Source organism: Leucopleurus acutus (genome assembly GCF_964270905.1).
Source record: "Leucopleurus acutus genome assembly, chromosome: 10".
NCBI classification, from domain to species: Eukaryota; Metazoa; Chordata; class Mammalia; order Artiodactyla; family Delphinidae; genus Leucopleurus; species Leucopleurus acutus.
Window position 1 is genome coordinate 31,802,520 of NC_139153.1, and position 27,782 is coordinate 31,830,301.

The window sequence follows — 27,782 nt, forward strand, 5'->3', positions numbered from 1 at the left end:
ATATAACAAGATAATGTTCATACCCTGTTAGGTAAGAAATGCAAATTGAAGAAAATATAGAGTCTGAACTCATTTCGGCATATGGCTGGAAAGAAATACCTCCAATTTTTTTTTAAATTTATTTAATTAATTTATTTTTGGTTGTGGTGTATGGGCTTCTCATTGCACTGGCTTCTCTTGTTGCAGAGCACGGGCTCTAGGCGCACGGGCTTCAGTAGTTGTGGCTTGCGGACTCTACTGCACAGGTTCAGTAGTTGTGGCACACGGGCTTAGTTGCTCCGCGGCATGTGGGATCTTCCTGGACCAGGGCTCAAACCCATGTCCCCTGCACTGGCAGGTGGATTCTTAACCACTGCACTCCCAGGAAGTCCCTAAAGAGTTATTTATTTAATTTATTTTTGGCTGCATCAGGTCTTAGTTGAGGCACGCGGGATCTTTGTTGTGGCGCACAGGTTTCTCTCTAGTTGTGGTGTGTGGGCTTAGTTGCCCTGCGGCATGTGGGATCCTAGTTCCCTGACCAGGGATCGAACCTGCGTCCCCTGCATTGGAAGGAAGGTTCTTTACCAGTGGACCACCAGAAGTCTCTCTACATTTTTCTTTTGCTTAAAATTTACATAATGATTGGGTCATTTAACAAAAAGATTTAAATATTTATAAATACCCGCTCCATCTGACTCTGACAGCCTGAGGAACGACCTACTCTGCACACTGTCCAAAGCCGGGGACTGGGCTTGTCTACCCTGGTTAACCATGGTTGGTTAGAGGCTGAACCACGTTCCACACTCTGTAAACTCCTTTGGAGCTAATGCTTACCGTGCAGAGAAACAACTGTTCCCTAGGATTATTCAGAACGAAGTGTGCTGAGGGCTCACTATACAGCAACTGCTCCATACAGAACACAGGTTTCATTAAAGGTTTCTGCTTAGCTCATGCATTCACGCTTTCAACATACCAAACTCCACAAGGGATCCCACCACAAAGACCTGTTTGTGGCTGTAGATTAACCTCACCCTGGCCCTCTCTCCTTTCAGTTAATGGGTCTCAGTGAATGGATCTGCAAATGCTAACCGGCTGGTAACTGCAACCTGATCAACATCCAAAATAAAATAAAACAGGGACTTCCCGGGCTTCCCTGGTGGCGCAGTGGTTGAGAGTCTGCCTGCTGATGCAGGGGACATGGGTTCGTGCCCCGGTCTGGGAAGAGCCCACATGCCACGGAGCGGCTGGGCCCGTGAGCCATGGCTGCTGAGCCTGTGCATCCGGAGCCTGTGCTCCACAACAGGAGAGGCCACAACAGTGAGAAGTCTGCGTACCGTAAAAAAAAAAAAAAAAAAAAAAAAAAATCAGGGACTTCCCTGGTGGTCCAGTGGTTAAGAATCTGCCTGCCAATGCAGGGGACGCAGGTTCGATCCCTGGTCCAGGAAGATCCCACGTGCCATGGAACAACTAAGCCCATGGCCACAACTACTGAGCCTGCGAGCCACAACTACTGAGGCCCGTGCACCTAGAGCGCGTGTTCTGCAACAAGAGAAGCCACCACAATGCGAAACCTGCGCACCGCAACAAAGAGTAGCCCCCACTTGCTGCAACTAGAGAAAGCCCGCACGCACCAATGAAGACTCAGCGCAGCCAAAAATAGATAACTAAATTAATTAATTAAAAGAGTACATACTGTATATAAATAAATAAATAAACAAACAAACAAACACATAAATAAATAAAACCAAACCTACCAACCGTTTTAGAAACTAGAAGATGAAATGTTCTCTATGCCTTGGTTCTGTTGGCAGAAATAAAACAATGTGGCCACATAGGAGAGAACAAATTGTCCCTCCCCTTGTCTCATCATGTACAACGTAATATCTAAGGTGCTGCCCATGTGGCCTCACATGTGGCCCTGCTGCCTAAAATGACCATTTTGTCTTCCTACTTAAAAAGAAAAAAAATTAAACACAGAATTACCATATGATCCAGCAACCCACTTCTAGGTATATCCCCTCAAAACCGCAAGTACGGACTCAGATACTTATATACCCATGTTCACAGCAGTATTATTCACAATAGCTAAAAGGTAGAAACAACCCAAATGTCCACTGACAGAAAAATGGATAAACAAAATGTGGAATATGTATACAATGGAGTATTACTTAGCTTTAAAAAGGAATGAAATTTTGATACATGTAACAACATGGATGAACCTTGAAAACACCATGCTACATGAAGTAAGCCTAACACAAAAAGACAAATACTGTAGGAGTCCACTTATGACTACCTAGAGTTGGCAAATTCATAGAAACAGAAAGTAGAAAGGTGCCTGCCAGGGCCTGAGGGGGAGGTGGGGATGGAGAGTTACTGTTTAATGGACACAGAGTTTCAGTTTGGGAAGATGCAAAAACTCTGGAGATGAATAGTGGTGATGGTCTCACAACACAGTGAATGTATGAATGTACTTAATGACACTGAATGGTACATCTAAAAATAGTTAAATTGGTGAATGTTGTGTTATATGTATTTTACCACAACAAAAAAATGCAAAGAATACACACATATGCATACATATGTGTGTGTATGTTTCCTACCTAAGTGCATACAACTTATAAAGAGGCAGATGAAGGAAATGGCAATGACTAGCCACATTCCTTGACTGCAGCAAGAGGTCATTTTCTAGAAAACAGCACCATGAAAGGAAACTGTTTCATATTAACAATGGGGAAACATGACAGCCAGTGATAAGGTTATTGCAAACAAGCACTTTATGCCTTGATTAGATTCAATCCATTTGACCAATTTTGTTGACAGGAGATTTGGCTGTTTGCAGCTTTTTTGCCTTTAAGGAAGAATAATCTTTCAAATCAGATTCCTTATTCCAGTCACCGTCTTTGGTTATAGCTTAGAGAAGCACTTTTAAAGCAAGTGTGGACATGCCAACCTTCAACTGACTGCACTGCGGGGAGGGCTTCAAACAAAGTCCCCAGTCTCCATATAACACAAATGATTGCACAGACCCCACCTCATTGCCAAAAGGACTTCAAACGGTAAGTGGGTCTCTTCCAGAACTATCTGTCCTCTGGTCTAAATCACGCTAAAAAGACAGATGAGAAGGACTTGGATACTGAGGCTGAGAACAGCACACGGTCAGCACCACTGCCCTGGTCGTGTGTCATCTCAAGACTAAGCTGATGCTGGGACTTCCTTGGCGGTGCAGTGGTTAAGACTCCGTGCTTCCACTGCAGGGGGCATGGGTTCTATCCCTGGTTGGGGAACTAAGATCCTGCATGCCTCATGGCATGCCAAAAAAGAAAAAGAAAAAAGAAAAAAGAAAGAGAGACTAAGCTGATGCCAAGTAGGGCAATGCTATCTTCAAAGGGAATGAGTACATAGACAAGAGCTCTGGATGTTTACAAAGTCAATGTCATTTTAAGAAAAACAAGAAAGCGGAAATTATCCTAGATTAAGAGTCTAAGGTAAAATAACAAGCAAATGTAGAAAGTGAATCTTAATCAGATCTTGGTTTGTAAAACGAGAAAAACTGTAAAATACAATCGTAGGACAAGAGAGAAACTTGAATATAAACTGGATATTAGTTGTCATGAAATTATTGTTCATTTTCTTATGTGTGATAATGAATACTGTGGTTACAAAAGAGGATGTCCTATTCTTACGAGAGACTTGGCTGACGCACTGAGGAGTGAACTGTTACCATGCCAGCAAATTATTTTCAAATAATTCAACAATCACACACATGCACACACACACACACACATGGGGCGAGAGACCACATTAGCATGTTAAGAACTGTAGATTCTAGGAGAGGACATACAAAATACTTTGTGTGTGTAAATGTTATCCTAACTGTAATTATGAAAATGAAGAAATAGAATGCACTCTTCCCCCTTGCCACAGAAAAGGGAACAAATTGTATCTTGCTGTACTTATCTTTACCAGAATCCACACTGGGCTGAAATGCAACTATTCTCTTTAAGTCAGGTGCCAACCAGAAAACCAAATTCCTCAAAATGCCTTTGACCCACTCTAACGGTCTGAGCAGAACACTCCGTGGCAGCTGGCTAAGAGAGCATAAACAGGATGTCTTAGCAAGGAAGTATCTGCCAGGGGTTAACAATAGCTCCCACTGCATCTGGAAACCTGCAGCAGCTTTAGCATAACTGAAGGAGAAATGAATCAGCAGTCAGAAGACCCAGGCTCCTGCCCCACCCCACCATGGTAATCTGGGGGACCTCCCCCACCCCCTCTTCCCTCCACCCCGACCTCCCCTTTCCTCTGTGGATTGGGCCTCTGATTCCTCATCTGAAAAATGGGAACAATAGTCCTTTCTTCATCCCAGGGTTACTGCACCCAAGTCACAAAGCAACAAACTCATCAGTCTCCATCACATTAAAGCAGCAGCGTTTCTGAAAGCCTAAATTCACAAGGCAGAAAAAGATGGTCATAAACAAATGGACCTTTAGGTAGAAAACATCTGACACAGGAGGCCTGGGGTGTCTTTAAGTATGAAGCCTATACATTCTTTTTTTTTTTTTTTTTTTTTTTTTGCGGTACGCAGGCCTCTCACTGTTGTGGCCTCTCCCGATGCGGAGCACAGGCTCCGGACGCGCAGGCCCAGCGGCCATGGCTCACGGCCCAGCCGCTCCGTGGCATGTGGGATCCTCCTGGACCAGGGCACGAACCCGTGTCCCCTGCATCGGCAGGCGGACTCTCAACCACTGTGTCACCAGGGAAGCCCGTGAAGCCTATACATTCTTGATTCTCAATAATCAAGACTAGAGGACAAGCCTCAAATCCAACACGACCAGTGCTTACCTCTGCCATAGGCCCTGGCTTTCTTGGGGTTGAGTTTCGGTTTAAGAGGAGCCCCTGGCTTGAGCTTGGCTTTGGGGAACTGGGACAGGTAAGTCATCACCGAGTGCTCATCCACATCCGGGTGAATAATTTCTTCAGGAGTGATGACCTAGAATAATGACATGGTAGATGAACACCCAGAACATATCACTTTGCAACTATAGAAGTTTTTGCAAAAATCTCTTAAAGCAAACACTACTCTCAATAAAGTGAAACTACATCAAACTGGCATGGCAAAATCAGTTTTTTTTTTTTAACCTTTTAGAAGTGTCACCATCCCCTTTGGAAGCTGAGGACCCTTTCCAGACAATTCTATACGTAATTTCCAGAGGTTCATACCTCCCCACCCTGAAAAAAAAAAAAAGGCCACTCACTCCTTTTTCCAGAAAAGATAAGCTATATCAAGTAAGGAAGAAGAAATAAGAACATGTGGGATTAAAACATATTACCAAAAAGTGCATAGATAAACTGGCCTTTTTCTTTGCTCTTTTATTCATTGTCTGCATTTCTATTGGCTCAGCTACTAATAAAAAAATAAAGCCAAAAAGATAACACAATGACATATTAGATATGTGCTCTTGTAATATACACCGAATGTTTCTGTCCTTCCCAAATTCATATGTTAAAACCCTAATCCCTGGTGTGATGGTATTAAGAAGTAGGGCCTTTGGGGGTAAGTAGGTCTAGATGAGATGAGATCATGAGGGTGGAGCTCCCACGATGGGATTAGTGCCCTTATAAGAAGAGGAAGAAAGACCAGAGCTCACTCTCTCTCCACCTCAATGTAAGGACACAGCCAGAAGGCAGTTTGCAGCTGTCTGCAAGCCAGGAAGAGAGCCCTCACCAAGAAGTGTATTTCCTGGCACCTTGATCTTGGAATTCCCAAGCTCTAGAACTGAGCAATAAATGTCTGTTGTTTAAGCCACCCAGTCAATGGTATTGTTATAGCAGCCTGAGTTAAGACAGGTCTCAATACATTAAAAGTCATTTAAAAAATAGGAAAGGGGAAATTTTCTCCTGACATTCAGCTTAGGAGCAAGATTTGACCTGTGCTGGACAGGTGGCCTCCCTGAAGGTGTCACAGTCCCAGTTCCACCAGCTGACCCAGCCCTAAACAGCACAAAAACTTCTCCTGCCACCAAAAGGTAAGCCACACCTCCTCAGAAGACTCTGTCTCATGAACAGGTCAACCAAATGCAGATAAACAACATATGTACCCAGCTTCCCCCACTCCATGGTAAAAAAGAAAAGAGGCAACATTCTGATAATTAGCCTGCAGCAACAAAACAGCTATTTGGGTTGGTACAGTCACCTCCAATACGTTTTGTAAAATGTAGGATGTACGTTGATTTGGCATTTCTCCTAGGCAGCTCCTTCAACAACTTTACACACTGCCAACATCACATGAATGCCAAAAGGAGATGGGTTTTGGTTTAAGGGGAGACGAAAAACATATCATACCACTTCCTGAGGGTGGAAGAGCCAAGGAATGGGCCTTGGAGAAGAGACATGATGCCAAAACCAAACCAAAGAAATATAGGCAAGATTTTCTACCTCCCAAGGGATCCTGTTACAAATACAGTGAACTCAGCTCTGAATACCAACTCAAGACCTTAATGGAGCCTGTAATGAGGTCATCCATCCCCTGGCACTGGCTACCCACAACTTTTCTTGATTGAGTCTTTGAACATGGGAGTCACAGTGTCAGGGGTTGCTATTTAAACTCCTTGGAAGGGCTTAGAAGATTGGACCTCAACTAAGCAACGTGGCTACTGTAGACGGTATCCAAGACATATTCAATTTCCAAGTTCTGTTGTTATATTCCTTTGTTAGGATTATGAGCAATATGAATTCTTAAACACTTTCCATTAATGGCGAGTTATCCTGGTTTAAACTTCTTAAAAAGTTCTAAGTGACTTTCTTGAAGATATTGGATTTAAAAAAATGTTTAATAGGTTAAAAATGGTCAAATACTGGCAATTTCTTATGGTTAAGGTCCACATTTGCAGCCTGGCATCCAGACATGGCCTTTGTGATCTTTGGAACAGAAATACTAGAAAATTCAGGACTTCCCTGGTGGCACAGTGGTTAAGACTCTGCACTCCCAATGCAGGGGGCCAGGTTCAATCCCTGGTCAGGGAACTAGATCCCACACGCATGCCGCAACTAAGAGTTCACATGCCACAACTGAGGAGCCAGTGAGCCACAACTAAGGAGCTCGCCTGCTGCAACCAAGACCAGGCACAACCAAATAAATAAATAAATGAATAAAATAAATATTAAAAAAAATACTAGAAAATCTGTCACATGTGACAGTGAAGATCTTTAGGGGATCTACAAGCACCTAAGTCAATGAGAACCTATTAATATGGGTAAACTGAGGAAGATGGGAGACAGCCACAGACAATGCTCATTGAAAGCTGACCACTGAGGAGGTCAGACTGCCTGCCAGACCCAAAGGCATCCACAGAGCATCAGGGGAAACAGCTTCGTGGGACACGCATGCTTCTACACATACCTGTGGGACACCCAGCCAGTCGTCTGCCTGCTGCATGGCTTCTCGTGCATTATCCACAGGCTTTCGTGGATCCCAGGATTCCCAGTCTGGGCACAGACCTATTAACATCACACAAAAGATGCTGTTAGTATTAACTGACTGAAGAGGTTAAAGGAAACCAGGTGCCTAAACTAAACTCACTCAGTCTCTTGAGAGAACAGTTTCTTCCAAAAATCTTAGTGAACTGCATGCTTTATGGGCCAAAAGTATCACAGATATGAGTGGGCCAAAAGTATCACAGATATGAGTATGCCAAGGTAGAAACTATTCTGCTTGAGCTGAGACTTCTTCTTCAGGCTGTTATCTTCTTGCATTCAGAGAGGAATTTATCCATTCCTTAAGGGTGTGGTGTAAATAAATGAACAAACAAAGCCTGTAAAACCATTTGGGCCTGGTACCTTTTTGCAGCAGAGATTGTTTGGACACATCACACTCACACTTCTGTGCTCTGGTCACCAAATGTGTGGGGTTGACATCAGCTGTGTGTCCTATGATTTAACTTAATTCTGACAGTATCTACCTGGAAACAGCATCAGAACCCACAGGCTAAAGGGCTCAGTCCCACAAGACTCCTCCAACCCCAACTTCAGAGCCCAATCACAAGTCCAGATTTGTCACCTGGGCTTCTGACCAACCAGCTACTAATCAGAGGTTCCTACCACCCCCTCCTCAGGTTGGATTGTTTCCTAGAGTGGCTCACAGATCTCAGGAAAACAGTTCACTTACTGGGTCACTGGTTTAGTATAAGGGGATTTCACTAAATGGAAGAGATGCACAGGGCAAGGTGGGGGAAGGGGCAAGGAGCTCCCATGTCCTTTCAGGCACACCACCACCCCAGGACCACCACGTGTTCACCAGCCGGAAGCTCCCCAACCCCTGAAGCTCAGGGATTTTTATGGAGGCTTCATTACACAGGCTGGACTGATTCAATCACCTGCCATTAGTGGTTGACTCAACCTCTATCCCCTTTCCCCTTCCTGGAGGTCAGGGGACAGGGGAGAAAGTTCCAACCCTCTAATCACTGATTGGTTCCCCCGACATCCAGCCCCCATCCTTTGGGGCATCCCAAAAGTCACCTCATTAACAAACTCAGGCATGACTGAACGACACCACTACCACAGCTCTTTTCGCTTAGTAAATTCCAAGGGTTTTAGGAGCTCTGTGCCAGGAAAGGGGACAAAGACCAAACATATATTTCGTATTATAAGTTACAAGATCACAATCCCAATCCTGGATGTACCTAGAAGACTGAACGAACATCCTGTGTACTTACAACATTCACTTGCTCTAAGGCCTAAACCTAGAATTATCTCAAAAACCTTTGTTACCACAAGAAGTATAGGGCTGGAGTAAAAATCCCCAGGTTTAAACTGGAAAGAGGCACCCTAAAATGTGTCTTTGCATGGAAGCAAGAAAGAGGGCCCTGGGAAATGAACTAATGCTGAGCTTTGAGTTACTTCTGGATGACACCAGCTTACAGGCTCTCAAGGAAGACTGGGGCCTAGGGCCAGCCCTCCTTCCCTATCCAGTTGACACCAGCTAGTTGAGCGTGTTGAGAACGACTAGCTTACTTAATACCAACGTGCTCAGCATATACAGAGCAATCAGTAAATGGAAAATATGATTATTTGGGCAGATTTTTTATTAAAAACAAGTTTGGACGTGCACATAAACACAGGCTCTGGTTTTTCTATTGAGAGTGTATCAGCAAACTCTACCCATCAATCTAAACCCTCCAGTGAGGATAATTACTACCTTGGTGTACATTCAACCACTCAGAAAGGAGGAGCCCATCAAGGGTGGAAAAGACTCCAACTGGATCCTTACCAAGCACTATTTCACAGCAATGCAGAAAGAAAAGGTCAGAGAAAGCCATATATAGTCAACCCAGTGGTTGACAAAGACGGGTACTTTCCACTCAATATAAGTTTTTAGATTTTCATGCCAAACCACCTAATAGGGCACATGTTAAAGCCAATGGGAAACTAGGCACCAACTGTGGAAAGAGGGAGAAGAAGCAGGACTTGGGGTCTGGAAGCCGAACTCAAGTTCTGCTCCGAGCATGAAGGCAAATTCATTCAGAATTTGCGTAAATAATTCAACAAGTCTATGGATAGACCTATAAGACCTGCCATCAGAAAGGCAAATGGAGCCATTTTTAGTTCCTTTAGTTATCTTACAATGGGCTAAAAACCAGGAGAAATAGACCAATCACAGCAAACCTAGCTTTCCCACCAAAAACCAAGAGGTTTAGGGGTCCACATACCCCACCCCTCCGGAAGGGATGGCTCAGGCAGCCATTGGCACTTACCTGGAGCACAGCTGTCTACCAGGGCTCCCAGGGCTTTGCCATCTTGCCAGTTCTGGTTAAAGTTGGTGATGGGCAAGTAGGGGATCTTGTTCTGAATCCACCCCAGCAGCCTCTGCTTTGGCGTCTGCTTCTTGGCATCGTCGTCCCCTTCATCCTCCCACACAGGCATGGAGATGGAGTAGTGGAGGATCAGCGTCCACACCAGGCCCAAGATGAGCTTCAGGTTCCCATCCACGATGGCTTTGCTGTCTGAGCAGAGAGACACAGGCCTGGTCAAGCCTCTGGTTTGCACAGGTATGAATCACATTCTTTGTAAGAAAGTAAATGGAGTCCTCAACAGTTAGAGAACCACACTGAGCTATATGAGAGTGAAGGGATGCAATGCTGGCATTTGCTTCAAAATACTTAAGGATGCGAAGAGATGAAATAAGATTCCAAAACGTTGTTAACCAGTGTCATTGGATTATAAGTCCATGAAAACGCATTATTCCACTGTCTCTATTTTTACATGCATTTGAAATTTTCCATAATAAGAGTTTTTTTTTTAATTTCAAGAAATCATTTCAGAAATATAGACAGTAACAAGAGGTGGCTGCATTCCAGAGATAACCACCTGTTAACCTGGCAGTATACTGTCTACAAGATCGTGTGCACACATGTGTATGCGTTTGCTGCCGGAATTTATATTATACTATAAATTATAGTATATTATACTATAATATAATTTATATTATACTATATGATCAGTCTTGAAATCTTTCTTTTCACTAATCACTATGTCCTAGATATCTTTTCCCTATAAAAAGTTGTTTCTGTTTACACCCCCATCTACATGTTTAAGAGGTCATTTTCCCTCAGATCTCACAAATACTGGGTGTTATCAATCATTTTCATCTCATTTCTCTGACAAGTTAGTCATTCATAAAAGAAGACTGTTAGTTAGCTTAACGAACAGTTAAGCTAATCTAATTGGGCAAAGTGTTGCCAGGAGGATAAGTGACTGGCCAAAGGCATGGCCCCTTTTCTAGTCATCCCCCAGCTTAACAGGACATGCCCTGCCACTGGCCAGCCCCTTCTGGAACTCTCACTGCCACTGGTTTCTACTTCCTACTCCCCTTGGCTTCCCTGTGGCTCTCTGTCCTTTTTCCAATCTCCATCTACACCCATCAAACTTCAAACATTATCTCCAAGATATCTGTCTTTCTGCCTGTCTCTCCATTTCCTACACCCTAAACAACCTTTGTTACAACCCCCCATTCTGCCAGGACCCCAAGGTGAAAATGTCCGAATCATCTTAGACTCCTCCTCCAAAGCCCTGGAGCAGTTCCCACAACAATTCTCTCCCTACCTCTTGGCAAATCCTTTTCTACACTCTCCCCCAAAGTACGTGGCCCCTCCTCCCCTCTCTGCTTCCTCAACAGCCATGAAGCTCCATCATTGTTCACATAACCTGAGAACCATCCTTCTAGTCAGGTATCCCTGTGCTTCCCCATTCACCAATGGTCCCTGCTGCCCAGGGTTAAACTCTCTAGACATGTAGCACCTTGAGAGACCTACACAACCTCCACCCGGCCTGCTTTTCCACCCTTGTCACCGCCACCCACCACATTTCACATTCCAGACTCCTCACTCCTGGAGCACATCTTGCTGTGAACCCCCTGGACTTCTCCACCTCTTCTGTATTCCCTATGATGACAAGGCCCTTCACCCCATCCTCCTGCAGGACAAACCCCAGATAATCATTCAAGGGCCAGATCTAACAGATAGTGCACTTCACTCCCACCAGCCTCTGTGTAACCACACCAGGGTCCTCTCATGACAACAACCATTCATTCCTCAGCCTCCCCCCCACCCCCACTCCAGGGATGCGAGCTCCTGACGGGGAGTAACTAAGCCTTCTTCATCTTGCAGCTCCCCACGCCCTGTCCCTCCCCCTCCCACCCACCCACCGCAAGCCACCTGAATGTTGGTTAAACACACGTCAAAATTGCACTTAATGAAACCCAGCTACAACCACATGAAAAATAAACTCACATGCTGTTAAGGAGTAAATGGCATGCCATTCAATACTGAAAGGGTGGGGCTTTTTTTTAAATCAACCTGTTTATTGTTATGTCCTCTTATAAGAAAAAAAAACCCTCCTAAAAGCTCACACCCAAACCCACAGAAATCAAAGGTAATTTCACAGTTGCAGGTCAGTCATAACAAAACTTGATCACGTAAAACTGGATAGCATAAAGATTATCACGAACTGGTTGGTCAGACACACTAACTTCGAGCAATCCTCATTCAAAGTTAAGGTGCCCAGGGATTTTCTACATAATGAACTGTATAACTAACTATTAAGCAGGACTGTCTGCATAACTCACGGGGCCCAGTGACAAATGAAAATACAGGATTCCTTGTCCAAAAAGTATTAAGAATTTCAAGATGGCAACAGCAGAGCATTAAACCAAGCACACAGAACCCCCCTGAGCACAGGGCTCTGTATAGCTGCCCGGGTCGTGCAACCATGAAGCCAGCACTGCTCCTGAGGTCCTGTGGCCAAAGGAGTGGTGATGCACACGAAACACTGAACCCCTGCACAGAATACAGGTATCCAAGGAATTCATTCTGCTAGACCAGCTGACAGTCCTTGACTGTGCCTGAAATTTTAGGATTAGATGTCCTGTTACGAGTGCGTCTTTAAAGTGCTATTGATTACTGAGTTACTACCTACCGATGGTAAAAAAAAATTCCACGTCAAACCATTTTCCATGCCAGTTTCCTTTATTCAGCCTAAGGGGAGAAGAGCAGTCTTCAGAAGGGTGAGGGGAGATAGGGGGAGAAGCAGAGCGTGTGTATGCTTATTGCTAATCCGGGTAAGGGGTGGACCCGGCCACGTCTGGTCTTGCACCAGGCAGAATCTGAACAGGTCAGAGTCTCATCCAGCCACAGGCATCCGTCTGCAAAGCTCAAACTTCCCCGAGTTATGTTTTAAATGCTTTTCGAAGGCAAACTTGCAGATTTCGTCCATAAATCAAAACGTGAAACCAGTTTGCTCTATTTTTACCCAGCTTACACATGTTGGTTTAAAGGAATGAGACATGAGTCTTTTTCAAAAAGATTTGGGGGAAATATGACCCAGTAAAAGTCTGAGCCAAATTCACGAAACATACAAGGCCCAGAACTTCTGTTTCCAATGAATTCAAGGTGGGCGTCCAAATGGGAAAGCCCCCATTAAGGTCTCATTGGGATAAATGATACTTTCATTCTGCTGTTCTAAGAAGCTGTCCTCATTCCAAAAGTGATTTTGACAGGTGAAAGTTCAAATGCTTCACCAAGCTCTTGGGACAATAAAAAGATGGCGACTTGCCCAAAATGCCTCCCCATTCCCACCCATATGAAGTAGGAGGCTCCCCAAGCCTTGAAAATGAAATGCTACACAGCATCACAATGTCCATGTGTAACCATCACAGCAGACTACAGAACTTTCAGCCGTGAGCGTGCCCTGTGATGTTTATGTCAAGTGTAAACATGCAGCAGAGGCGGAAGGAGGAAAAGGCCAGGTCAGCTGGAAGCCTCTCAGGCAGGATTCCACCTTCCTGAGTTACTGAGGGCCTCTTTCAGGAATAAAATAAGCCAACGCCCACCATGCCTGCCCGACCTCCTAGAATCTGCTTAGATTGTCAGCGGGTTGGAATCTGGCCACAAGCTTCTCCTCCCCAAATTCAACCAATCACAATCCCCATGTAACTGGTCCTGGCTCTGGACAACACTGGCCCTCCAACCACACACACCTTCTGGAACTACTTAAAATTAGCCCAAGTTGCATACAAGTGAGGGCAATGGCTTTCCCCCCCGACCCCAATAGCTAGACAGTTAACTCAAGCTATTACAAGTGGTAGGATGGGGTGTTTTCACATCATTTCAGCACATGAGTTTCCCAGTCCTGTTAAGCAGCATTCTGGAATGGGTGCAAGTATGGGGGTGGAAACCAGCTGCTTTTAGGCAATCTTCAGCAGCATCTTAGAAACATCTCCTTTGTAGACAAGTTCCCCACCAGGTAAGAGAGATGGTGATCTTCTACCTCTCTACTTTTACCAGGAGGGCTGGACCCAGGCAACCATCAGCGCTCCTACTCCGTTCACGGGGTCAACCCTCTCTCCTGGCTGTTGCCAGGGTGTCAGGGGTTGGGGGTCTGGGAGAAGGGGCCTGGGGGGACACCATCCCTCATTTTTGCTCTCCTGGCTAAGGACAGCAGATCATATTGCAGCTGGCTGCTGGGTCAGAAGCAGCCAACATGTGGCTGTAGGAATCCAGGAGAGGCAGGAGTCTCAGGAAACCTTCCAGTGTGCTTGGGGACAAGTCACCAAGGCCATACTCTGCACTATGACTTGGCCGCCTGGGGAACAGGCTGCCACACACCCTGCTCCCTGTCCTCTCACTCTGTTACCCTCTGAGAGGCAGTGTGGCAGACTGGTCGCAAGAACGGACTCTGAAACCGGCAGCTCAACTAGGTATGCCACTTGACAACCTGCTCATCCTCACTGAGCCTCATTTTTCCTTGTTTCCCAAATGGGAATATTCACAGTCACCACCTTCACAGGGCTGCTGTAAGGAGTAGGTGGGTTAGGAAATTCTAATAGCCAAGCACACTGCCTGGCACACAGCAGGTGCTTAATTACCCCCTTCCCTCCCTTTCTCATTCACCTAATATCTGAGTACCTGCTATGTGCCACTCTTTCCTAGAACCAGAAGCCCAGAAGCTTTATTCCCAGTTTGTACGCAAGCAGGAAACAAAAAGGTAAGAAACTACCTTGCGAATTAATGGGAGGATAAAATGTTCAATATGTCACTTCTCTGAATCAAGCAATTCATCCAGAGGTTAGGCCTGAGACCCCCAGAGAGGAACAAAGAACTGCCCAGGAGCAAAACTACTGATAGGGCTTCCCTGGTGGCGCACTGGTTGAGAGTCCGCCTGCCGATGCAGGGGACACGGGTTCGTGCCCCGGTCCGGGAAGATCCCACATGCCACGGAGCGGCTGGGCCTGTGAGCCATGGCCGCTGAGCCTGCGCATCCGGAGGCTGTGCTCCGCAACGGGTGAGGCCACAGCAGTGAGAGGCCCACGTACCGCAAAAAAAAAAAACAAAAAAAAACTACTGATAATTTATCAGGACCCTCCTGAAAGAGAATATGGTACAAAGAGCAGCCCATGTGAGCCAAGGGTCTGGCCCTCCTTGACTTCCAAGCTTCACCTTGCCACAGGCTCATCCTTGATTCCTGGCCTCAGCCCACTTGGCCCAGAACTCTCTCCCCAGCTAGCTAATGCCTCTTCTGCATCCAACTCTGCAAAACTAGAACAGGTCCCCTATTAAGTGCCCCTTCGAGGCTGTGTGCCCTCCTTTCAGTGTAACTACAGCTGCGCTTAAATAATCACCTACCGGGAATTCCCTGGTGGCCCAGCGGTTAGGACTCGGTGCTTTCACTGCCGTAGCCTGGGTTCAGTCCCCGGTCCAGGAACTAGGATCCCGGATCCCGCAAGCCGAGTGGCACGTCCAGAAAAAGAAATTTTAATAAGCACCTGTCACGTCTGCCTCCTCTGCTCAAGGTGTCAGCTGCGCAAAGGCAGAAACGGACCATTGAGCTTCCCGCTGATCGCGCAGCCTGGACCCCTGGCTGTTTGGGGGACAGGCTGGCACAGGCACACGTCCCTGCCTGCTGAGCTCCAGTGCTCTATGAGGGGCGGTGCTGCCTGTGTAGAGTGTATGCAAAAAGTACACGCACAGCCCTTTCCGGCAGGGTTTAAACTGCTCCAGACTGTGGCCACCTCCGCACCCCCAGCAGGCAACACAGCACGCGGCACAGAGGGCAGGCGGGGGAGGTGAGACCCTTAAGGTGTAGGCTCTGTAGGTATGGGCTCCGCGCCACCACACTGGTTGTAGGATCCTGGCCAAGCCATCCAACCCCTGGGCACCTATAAGTCGAGGATAATGTTGGAACAGGAGCACAGGGTTGCTGGGAAGACTAAGTACGATAAGACACCTCCAGCACTCAGACCCCCACTCAGTCAGTTTTTGTTAAATGCTGGTATTGTTACTATTATTCTTACCACCAGTGACTTCAACATGCTTCTGTCAACATTGAGACAACAAGGCAAAGGCAGAAGGTAAAAGGAAAGCTTAGCAGTGACAGGTGGTGACCTGCAAGTTCGCGCTGGGGCTTCCTGTCAGCATCGGTTGTTTGCAGCGTCCCGTGCAGAGCTGCCCCAAGGTAACCCCGCACTGCAGCGCTCACATCACCTGGCCCAGCACCACACAGCAGCCCGGTGCTCACTGATATCCCAGGTCGGCTTGGCAGTTTCCCTCCGTCCTGCTTCCTTTCCCAAGCTGAACAAACTATGGCTGAATTGTCAGTCAAGAGGGCACCCTGAACTGAAAGGAGACAGTTTACCACTTTCCTCGGTTTCTCAGTCAAAACCAAGCCCAGGGACTTCCCTGGTGGCGCAGTGGTTAAGAATCCACCTGCCAATGCAGGGGACACAGGATTGAGCCCTGATCCGGGAAGATCCCACATGCCGCGGAGCAGCTAAGCCCGTGTACCACAACTACGGAGCCCACGTGCCACAACTACTGAAGCTCACGTGCCTAGAGCCCGTGCTCTGCAACAAGAGAAGCCACTGCAATGAGAAGCCCGTGCACTGCAACGAAGAGTAGCCCCTGCTCGCAGCACCTAGAGAAAGCCTGTGCACAGCAATGAGGACCCAATGCAGCCCAAAATAAGTAAATAAATTTTATTTAAACAAAAACCAAGCCCAGGGGCTTCCCTGGTGGTGCAGTGGTTGAGAATCCGCCTACCAATGAGGGGGACACAGGTTCGAGCCCTGGTCCGGGAAGATCCCACATGCCGCAGAGCAACTAAGCCCATGCACCACAACTACTGAGCCTGCGCTCTAGAGCCCACAAGCTACAACTACTGAGCCCGCATGCCGCAACTACTGAAGCCCGCGCGCCTAGAGCCTGTGCTCCACAACGAAGAGAAGCCACCGCAACGAAAAGCCCGTGCACTGCAATGAAGAGTATCCCCCACTCGCCGCAACTAGAAAGCCCGCACGCAGCAGCAAAGACCCAACACAGCCAAAAGTAAATAAATAAATTTATTTAAAAAAAAAAAAAAAAGAAACAAGCCCAGACGCCACTTGTTCTCGAGGTCATGCAGAAGACCATCTCAGTCGGCTGCCCAGGACGGGAGTCACATTTCTGGGGGTGCAACAGTCCTTGCATCCACACATCAGAGGATGAACGGTGCACTTTGACCCCTTGGCAGGATGAAGGGGGCCAGGCTGACTTCTCCACACATACCCCTGCCCCTACCCCTCCGGCTCAAGGCTTCTCTCCAGGGCCTGGAACCAACAAAAGGCTAAAGAGGACAAGACAGACTTTTCTAACCAGGTGACTCACACCTCTAATGACTAAAGGATACCATGGCAAAGTCTACTCTCTAGCCACTAAAACCCTCCCTCCCCTTCTCCCAGGCATGTGGCTTCCTGCTAGACGGTCCCGCAGTCTCCCCAGTTCGGTGATGCGGTTGCCTCACCAGTGGACAGCAGAAGGAAATGTGCCACCACGTGGCCTTGGGCAGTAGGTGGGCCTCCTCTGAGCACTCTCCCCACAACAGCCAGCCAGAGCACCTGGCACTGCAGTCACTGAGCTGTGACGTGTCCCAAAAGAGGCCAGGCAAGGTGATGGAAGGAACCTGGGTCCCAGCATAGGGTGCCCCGCCAACCTAAAGCCTGAAAAAAGCCACTGTATTTTTCTAAAAATCTCTTCGTTACGCCAGTTTAGCCGTAATAAGAGGATGTTCTGGGCCTTGAAGACCTTAAATCACATGGGCTTATTCTTATTTCTGTCAGTAAGATAAAATACAGACCACAATGAAATAAGGGTGGATCGGGGCACTGGGGTCAGCTGGATTTCCGATTCTTTTCCTTGCTCATGAACTACTCAAGGATGAAAAAAGAACTGTTTGAATTAACAAATTTTACATACTGCTATGTCAGGGTTCAGTTAAGAGAGTTCATTTGGAAGGCCTTTTCATGTTAGTAATTTTTCAAGAGTTGATACAATAGACCAAGGGTGGCAAGTGGTGTTGGCACATGAGGTGAAACTCTTTCACTGTGTTGAGAAAGCTTCTGAGGCCCTGTCTTGTTTCAGTGAGGAAGACTGCTGAAATGGATTACCAATGCCTGCCATAAACAAGGAAGGGGGAATAGAGAGGCTCAAATTACTGTGCAGATTAGCAATGCCTGCCCTGGGCACAGCTTGAGGAATGGTGGCTAGGATTTCTTTGCAAGAGAATGGAGTAAGCATTCCCAAATCCCTGATTTGAGATTTCATTTATAGGTCCATAACACGTTACTTATGCATAACCCCAGATTTCAAATTTTTTGCTTTGCCAGCTATTGCTTCTGTTCTCTCTCATTTGCCGGACTTCTGCCAAGAATAATTAGAACAAATTATTTCATAAATATCTTATTTTTATTTTGGTACAGAGATTTTGGTGGACTTTCAGACCATAGATACTGTGATGGTGCCCTGTTTCGTAATTTATCCCAAACACCTACTTTCTGGTTAAGAGGTATCCTTTATTTAAAAGTTGCGTTTATGGGAATTCCCTGGCAATCCAGTGGTTAAGACTCCACGCTTCCACTGTGTGTGTGTGTGTGTGTGTGTGTGTGTTGGGGGGAGGTGGGCAAGTTGGATCCCTTGTTGGGGAACTAAGATCCCACAAGCTGCACAGTGTGGCCAAAAAGTTGCATTTGCATCACCCAGTAGGCTTTCTTTTCAATGCCACTTTTGAAAAGTTACCACTTTTGAGAATTCCTTTATATCCAACAACGAAGTCCGCTGAACTAAATGAGACGAGTATAATAAAGGGCCTAGGAAATAGTCTCTTCCCACTTACTATTAGTGGGAAATCCCTGAAAAGTTAGAAAAAGGAATCTAACCTTGTTAGATAGGTTAAAGAAAGAAGGAAAAAAGAGGGACTTCCCTGGTGGCGCAGTGGTTGAGAATACGCCTGCCAATGCAGGGGACACGGGTTCTATCTCTGGTCTGGGAAGATCCCACATGCCGCGGAGCAACTAAGCCCGTGCGCCACAACTACTGAGCCTGTGCTCTAGAGCCTGCGAGCCACAACTACTGGAGCCTGGACACCTAGAGCCCGTGCTCCGCAACAAAGAGAAGCCACCGCAACGAGAAGCCCGCGCACCGCAATGAAGAGTAGCCCCCGCTCACCACAACTAGAGAAAGCCCACGCACAGCAACAAAGACCCAGCGCAGCAACGAAGACCCAGTGAAGCCAAAAAGTAATTAATTAATTAGTTAATTAATTAAATAATAGAAGGAAAAAAGAAAGGTGCACCAAAATGTATCTAAACTAGTTTTTTTGACCCCAAAGCTGCAGGTCCCTGCACTAACTGGTTGCATTGCTGCCTCACGGTTCTCCTGGGCGACCAGCAGGCCAAGGGCCCCAGGGATTCCGGAGCTTGACCTGTGAGTCAAGGAGCCCAGAGTCCAGCCACTGGGAGGTGCGGGTAAACCCCAGCACGAGCTCCCGAGGCCTCAGCATGGAGGCGTCTGTCCCTCACTCACAGCTTCGAGCCACAACGCTCTGAGAACATGTCCAGCTGAAATAATAAACGCTGGCTGTGAATGGAGGGCCTCGTCACCTTTTAACTCCAGCTCAGTCTGTCATGTGGCGAGGCCACCCCATCTGAAACACAGCTCACTGTCCATGCTGTGCACACATGCACAGCCCACTGGGAAGCCCACAAGGAAAGGAGTAAGGGCAGGAGGAACCACGACTGGGAAAGACTCCTAAGCACCTCCTCTCCTGACATCAACAGCAGCCAAAATACGACAGCAGCTCTTTCTTCCAGGCCTCTCCTCTGGGTCACATGCATCACTGCATGCAACCCTCACAGCAAGCCTATAAGGATGGCTTTTGTGGTTAGTCCCATTTTACAGATGAGAAAACAGAGGCTCACAGAGGTGAAGGCATCTGCCAAAAGTGACATAGGGGAGCCTAGATTTAAACCCAGTTCTCGCTGTTGCCAGAGCCCAAACTCTTATCCTCCCTACTTTTCTGAATACTCACTACGTCATGGCAGCTCCACGAGGCAAGTAGTTACGACTCACATTTTACAGATGAGGAGACTGTGCACAGGGACAGGACCCACCCCCGGGCAACACGGCCAGTAAGCATCTGTGTATGGGAGGGGAACCCGACAGGGCTTCTGCACTTCTAACGGCCCCAGTCATTCCCAGGATCCCTAAACGGCCATGGTTCTAGGAGAAAAACACGGTAAATGGACAGCATGGAAAGTGACAGCACAAGACCTGGGAGGTACAAGCGGGAGTCAGAGCTGGATCATTTTCGTCTCCTTTAGTCTCCTTTGTCTCAACCATGACTTGCTCAGCCTCTACTGCACCCTAGGAGCTGGGGATTCTAAAGATCACCGCCCTGGCCCTGCATCTGGGAGGTCCTCCTTGCGTGTACCGCTGCTCGGCAGGGGAAACTGAGGAAGATGGGAGAAGACCCAGCTCTGCTCTTATTCACCCAAACCTATTAACATGTGTTTTCCCTGGAAAACAGAAATTAGGACATTCACGTACTTGAAAGCTCACTTTATTCATCTGTTCTTGCATCCAACAAATAACTTCCTAGCTGCCTACTGGGTGCCAGGCCCTGTGCCTAATACAAATTACAGTTTCAAGTAAGAAAATAAGCTAAATTGGCTTTAAAATATTCCACAAAGAGATACAGCATTATTATAATGTAAACCGGCATTATCCCACAAGGCAAGACACTGAAGATCGCTTAAAGAAAGAGAAGGAAAAAAACACACAACTTTATGCCTTTTGTCTCTCATGCTAGGCTATGTCCCTTGAGGGTTCTTTTTTCCTTTTATAATTAAGAATAAAAGTTAAAAAATAATAACGATGATGAATAGGATAGGTATTCATCCTTCTACCGCAAACTTGTAAAAGTTGAGCCTTGTTACAAAAATCAGATCAAGGTGACTTCCTCAGTCTGAAAGGGGAGAAATCAGTTTGCATTTTTCCCCCCGGTACCTCACCTCATGTTACAAGTCATATGAGCCTGTTATAGAAATGGCAGGCTGCCCAAAGATTGTGAAGTCATAAAAGGAACAAAACTCCCAATTTAAAGTCTTGAATGGGAACCAAGCTGAGAGAAATTCCAAATAATTTATAACTGCTGGCTCTCACCATTACCAACAGCAAGAGGAGGAGGTTGGAGAAAAGGAAATTCTCAAGGGATAGATACTGGGGCACGGTCTCCGCTTTACCTATATTGCCATTTTCCCGACAGTTCCTCTCTGTACGAGGTCTTTAGCTCAGTTGAAGGCTCAAATTTGTACCCCTGAATTTGGACCTTCAAACCACGATTATATGAGGAGGCCTCCGGACACACGTGCTACCCGACCACAACAGAGCCCAAACGTCGGGCTCCTTCTTGTAAATTAATTCCACACCACCAACCCCACCCCGTGTAAAGAACATGGGCTCGGGGGGGCAGGACTGAACCTACTCAAACAAAGGGGAGCTCACTTGCTGAAATAACTGGTAGCCAAGTAACCCAGAGGTCAGGGACACTAAGTCACTCAGTGAGCCTGGTTCCCCTCCCAAGCGCAGCCATGAACTGGCCGTGGGACTGGGGTGGGTCACTGCCCTGCTCTGACGCATCTGTAAGCTAAGCATTATAACTAGACTCACCTCACTGAAACATTGCGAGATAATGTAGTCAAGCAGGTAGCATTCTGCCTGACGAGGGTGCCACCACTTCAGCAAGGACTATTACAACTACCATGATGTCACTGTAATATTACAGACACACACCCATGTGGGGACTTCACGGTGCCCCGTTAGCACTGTGAAAGGTTCAACGCCATTCAACTCTGATTCAAGACTGCTCAGAGCCGAGTACCCCAGAACTCAGCCTTCTAACTCAGCATTCCATTTGCTAATGACCACAAGAGCCAGCCCATCAGGGACCCGGGATTAAGCCTGATAGAATCAAGATGTTCTTTTGCTCAGCGAGCTGCTGAATGAACTGGCAGCTTGCTAAAATCTGCAGGCCACCCCGACTTCTCCAGCAGATTCCTGAGAAGTCTGCAGGGGCCAGGCTGGGCCACTGCTGACAGAAAATTAAATGCAAGGTCAAAAAATTCAGTTTGAAGCACAAAGTATTCAAGAAAGTTCCCTAACGTGATTCCTTTTTCTAATGGGGGGAGGAAGAGGGGTTTGGGTATTACAGTGACCTTTAACCGTTAAAGCAGTTCATTATTATCATATAATGGGGGGGAGGGGACTGAAAACAATTTAAATGCCTTCCCACAAATAACTGGTTAAATAAACGTTACAGAACATCCATGCTAGAGAATAACAGGCTGCTGTGAAAAGAATAAGAAAGATACGTGGGCTCCAGCAGAGACAGGCCTCCATGATATATTAAGGGAACAGGACGATTTGTAGAAAAGCATTGTTCATGCAATACTGTTTGTGACAAGGCATGACTCTGCGTCTGAAAAGCAAGATCTGGAAGCACGCACAACAAACTGTGCCCGTTGGCTCTCTCTAGCAAAGACTCGGGCTGATGGCAAAGATGGGCTTTCTTTTTGTTGTTGTTGTTACATGCATGCTCCTGTGTTGTTTGAATTTTTTTTAATTTAAACTATACACCTTGCTTTTATAATAAATTTTGACAAACATTCCCCAAAAGGAAGAAGCATAGTAATGTATATGTTAAATAACTCTTCATTTGGACAAAATTGCTTGTCAGGATCTATAGGCACTGATGTGAGAAAATTGACAAATTTTATCAAATGATGAAAGGTTGGAATTGGAGTAAAGGAGTGGCCAGGGTAATGACATAATTGGGCTCAAATATGCATGGAAGATCTCTTGAAGAGATAAATTGTTCACCAATAGTGCAATTGCTTCTGGGTAGAGGAGCAGGGAATAGGGGTGGGGGAAGCAGGAGGGAGCCAGTTCCTCATCTTTTTACACCACATGTGATCTTCACAATGGGCCATGATACCCATCAACAAATACGTGAGGCTTTTCAGGCGTGTATGGCTGTCTTTGTGGTGATTTCCTCTGCTCATCTTTCACACCGTGGCCATTCAAACACATTCCCATCCTCAGCGAGATACACCCATCCCAGACAAGCAAGCTCCCTGCCTCAGATGGCCTCTGCCACTTCCAAACAGCTGGCCCTCTAGAGGAGTGGAAGATGTTGACGAAGAGGGAGTCATCTGGTTGCCTTTGGGCATGTCTTTCAAGCCAACCAAAAGAAAAAAAAAAAAATCAACCACCCACCTTCCTGATCCCTTCACGTCCCCTTCCCTGGTACCCTGAGAGTGTTCCTCCCATGATACAGAGGCCCAGCCTCTTATTTATACATGAAGACCTGGGACCGGCCCAGTGCGATCCCCCCGACTGACTTCTCACTACTGCCTATGAGATACCACTGTTAGCCCCATTTTCCAGATGGAAAAACTGATAAGATGATAAGTTAAGCCCAGAGTTACAGAGCTGATAAGTGGTGGAGCTGGAATTTGAATCCAGGCCATCCAACTCCAGAATCTGCATTGACCATTCTGCCTGGAGACCAGACTGGGGCTGCAGAGAAGGAGACCCAGACATGGATGTGATGGTATTGCAAAGGCTTTCAAAACGGGCAAAAGTCAAGGAGGAAATAAATGCTGAGGGTTATTACATCATCCTCCTAAAAGAGATTTATCACTGTGCCCCTGAACTCTGTCCCATAATAAATGGCCCTGGCAGTAAGATAAACAGACCAAGCACATAGCAGGTCAGCTTTGCTGCTAAAATGGGAACACATCCTAACATTCCTGAGGTACAGTGTCCAAGTGCAGGGCCAGCAAGTGACACACACTAAATACCCAACACCTCACCCCAACCACAGCTGCCACCGTTGCTGAAGGCACACAGCCCACAGACAAATGTCTTCCTCACCAGTTCATCTAACGAGTCCTGTGCTTGGTTCAGTAGCTACTTCCTGCCTAAGCAAGAACACCAGCTCTGCCTAAACTTGGCTCTGAGGAGTATCTGTCCCTCAACCCACACTCAGAAACCTGGCCCTATCCTCTGACCACTTGGGCCATTTACTAGGAGTCTTTTTCCTTAAATCAACTCACTTTTCCCTTTTCCCTTACCCAAATGAATGAATGAATGATGCACTATTTTTTTAACTACTTGTGAAAACATAACTGTGACAACTTTTAAACATAGGTTATGTAACACCTAATATATCATCTTGAGTACCCACAAGTACCACATCTTAGAAAAGACTGCACTAGATGTTAACTGGTTTTCCAAGACAAAAGGCTTGCTGTGGTCAAAGCTGGGGACAAACGGAACTGAACAATTTTAACCTGCTGCAGGACTTCTCAGAGCCTTTAATAGGCAGATGTACATTGACAATCTCCAAGAGAACACTAGGGTGCCACACAGTACTTCCCAGCTTTACTGGACTAGAGACCTTTTTTTTTTCCTGAATCACGATATTATCTAATAGTTTTCTTTCTTTTTTTTTAATTTATTTTTATTTTATTTATTTATTTTTGGCTGTGTTGGGTCTTCATTGCTGCACACGGGCTTTCTCTAGCTACAGAGAGCGGGGCTTACTCTTTGTTGTGGTGTGTGGGCTTCTCATTGCGGTGGCTTCTCTTGTTGAGGAGCGCGGGCTCTAGGCGCGCGGGCTTCAGTAGTTGTGGCTCGCGGGCTCTAGAGCTCAGGCTCAGTAGCTGTGGCGCAAGGGCTTTGTTGCTCCGCGGCATGTGGTATCTTCCCGGACCAGGGCTCGAACCCATGTCCCCTGCATTGGCAGGCAGATTCTTATCCACCGCGCCCCCAAGGAAGCCCCTAGAGGACTTTTTTAATACTATCTCAAAGGGCACTAGTAGTCTCCAGAGGACACTTCGGTAATTCTTCCTTAAATTGCCCTTCAGATCTCTACAAACACTTCTCCTGAACACTCCCATAGGCTGCGAGATTATGTTTTATAAAACCAGTAGGTGTGGGGTGAAGGAGACAGACAAGAGACACAAAAGGACAACAGGAAATAAGTTACTAAGGCTTTCTCTAATCTACAACTGTTTCAGTGGCAGTAATTAAGAAACTAGAACCTTGAGACTTGAAAGCAACCAGTTTTACAGATAAAGGTAGATAAAGCAGGTTCTCAAAGGTCAGTTCTAGTTGAGAGTCTCAAAGGGGTGCACATCCCTTAACCACGGTGTTTATGAAATTCTGGTGTTTACCAACTCACTTAAAAACCACACTAAGAAATATCTTACTGTTCTTGTAAAAACTGTAATTCTTAAACACGGGCAATGATTTAGAGGAATCCAGGCTGAAACCGGCCTCCTCCTTCCTAGGTTTGCTTTATTTTTTATTTATTTTTAAAAATTTATTTATTTTATTTATTTATTTCAGGCTGCGTTGGGTCTTCATTGCTGCGTGTGGGCTTTCTCTAGTTGCAGTGAGCGGGGGCTACTCTTCGTTCCGGTGCGTGGGCTTCTCATTGCAATGGCTTCTCTTGTTGAGGAACACGGGCTCTCGGCGCAGGGGCTTCAGTAGTTGTGGCACGTGGGATCCGTAATAGTGGCTTGCGGGCTCTAGAGCACAAGCTCAGTAGTTGTGGAGCACGGGCTTAGCTGCTCCGCAGCATGTAGGCTCTTCCAGGGCTCGAACCTGTGTCCCCTGCATTGGCAGGCGGATTCTTAACCACTGCACCACCAGGAAAGCCCCTAGGTTTGCTTTAGAGCTTCTAATGTCAAAATGTTCTTCAAACAACGCATTGCCAAGTGGGAAGAGTCAGAGACAGAACCCAGCAATTTGGACCACTGGTAGAAAGAGGGAGGAATCATCCTGATGTGGGCAAGTGGAATGTCAAATTATGTGAGCTGGGGAAACCTCCAGAACCTCCACCCAATTGCCACTTAGCTCTAAACTGCCTACGCAGGGGAGAGGGGAGAGCTTAGTAAAAGTTAGCAAAAAATATTTGTGTAGTAACTGAAACAAACCCAAGTAGCATTCCTAGTGCTATTTAGGAATGAAATACTCATAAGCATAACAATAATAGCAATGAACCACACAGCGTGGGTGCTAATTAAATCCACTCTCTGTGTAGTCCTGGATCCAAATCTGAGGTTTACTCAACTGTAATGTAAGTGTCCTAGGGGCGGGGCCCAGGCTCTGTCTGCAGCATCAGTGTGATCCTGGTACCTAGTATGATGCTTGTCACATAGGAAAAAGAAGACAAGGAAAGGGGGGAGGGGGAAGTAAGACACTACTACCATCCACTATCTAACCAACAACCACCCACTCATTAATAAACCAACCGATCAACAACCAACCAGCCAACTGAACCAGACAACCACTGATCAACAAATCTACCAAATAAATGACCAATTACCAAACCCAATTAGACTCCCCTGACCACCCTCCTTTACCAAATCCCACCTCTCCCCAAATCCTGCTGGCCACCTCTGAATGGATCCCCAGCCCAGGAGCCATCAGCTAATGTCAGGCCCACTTGACTGCCTACTCAATCTAAGCACACAGATCAAAGCTCTACCCAAATTTTCCCACTAGCCCCAGCAGGGCTGCCTCATACCCCTCAGGCACAGCTCCTTCTCAGGGACCTACAAAACAATTTGACAGCTGGGTAGGGGCAGATGGGGAAATTGGTCCCCCAAAATAAGAAAATCAAAAGAAATTGAAGTTAATAAATGTTTTATTAAGTTCCTGCGTTTAACATTATATCTTCTTTATTAATGGCTAACTTTGATATTCACAGAAATTTCATTCCTTTTTTTTTTGGCCGTACCACGTGGCATGCGAGATCTTGGTTCTCCGACCAGGGATCAAACTCATGCCCCATGCAGTGGAAATGTAGAGTCTTAACCACTGGACTGCCAGCAAAGTCCTAAATTTCATTACATTTTTAAAATGACTTACAGGTTAGTTTTCTCACATCCCAAGAATTCCCAAATAGGCATCATGACGGCAGAGGAATCAGTCAACAGTAAAATAAAGGAACAGTCACAGCCAAATAATATAACAAAACACAAATATAAACAAAGGGAAAACTATTTTTTAAAAAGTTTCAAATTATTATGTAGCAATACACACAAATACATTCTTTTTGTAAAGTGAGAGATGGGTGTGTTTTACTGTATTTGATATGATAGGCTCAGGGCCGAAAGTCTTAAAATATTCCAGCAATTCCAAAGTCCAAACCCCTCAGCAGGGTCCCAAGGCCCCTTGCGGTGGGTCCCTGCCTGTCTCCCCACTTGCCCTCATCCCTCGCCTCCACGCGCCCTCTCCTCTGCTCCAGAGGGAGCACCCACCCACCTGCACATCCTTCCAGGTCTTTGCACAGGCTGCTCCCTCTACTCGGAACGCCCTCCTCTCCCACCTTTCACTCTGTAGCTTTCTTAGCCAATGCTGTTCAAGATTCAGCCTCCTGTGACACATTCCCTTCCCCTTTGGCATCATGATTTATGATATCTATAAAGAATATCTCACAAAGTAGAGAAAAGTGGAACTTCTCCTATGATCTACGATGAAGCTAAATGTCCAAGACATTTAGCAAGACAAGCCACCATCCTCAACTGCCCTACAGCTTCCCATGACCGATGGCCTAAGTCAGGGACTCTTGCAGGGGAGGATGGGGCGGCCGGGGTTGGGGGGAGGTTATGAACTGGATAAGGGGAAAAAGTTTAATCTTTGTTTGCAGTAACCTCTGACTAAAATGTAGCAAATCTTTCCATTATGAATGGAGACCATAAAACACAGGTGTATTAGCAACACCTGTGGTTTTGTCACCAACAAAATCTTTTCCCATCATATTACAGTGTCAGCAATATCTCAAAATATCCTCTAAACTCATCACTACGTCAAAATTATGGTAGCTATTAGACTTGCTGCTAGATTTTGTTACTAAACATTTTAATACAGATG

At 46.3% G+C, this 27,782-nt stretch overlaps 1 protein-coding gene across 2 annotated transcripts in view; it reads right to left on the reverse strand.

The window, feature by feature from the left end:
* FLNB (filamin B) overlaps positions 1-27,782 on the reverse strand; it is a 138,494-nt gene that overhangs the window by 72,485 nt on the left and 38,227 nt on the right. For both annotated transcript variants that reach the window (XM_082848666.1, XM_082848665.1), the window contains exons 2-4: positions 9,729-9,977; positions 7,379-7,476; positions 4,822-4,969 (exon numbers count right to left, since the gene is read on the reverse strand). In XM_082848666.1, the coding sequence (XP_082704792.1) occupies positions 4,822-4,969; positions 7,379-7,476; positions 9,729-9,977 (495 nt within the window). The remainder of the gene's footprint in view (positions 1-4,821; positions 4,970-7,378; positions 7,477-9,728; positions 9,978-27,782) is intronic.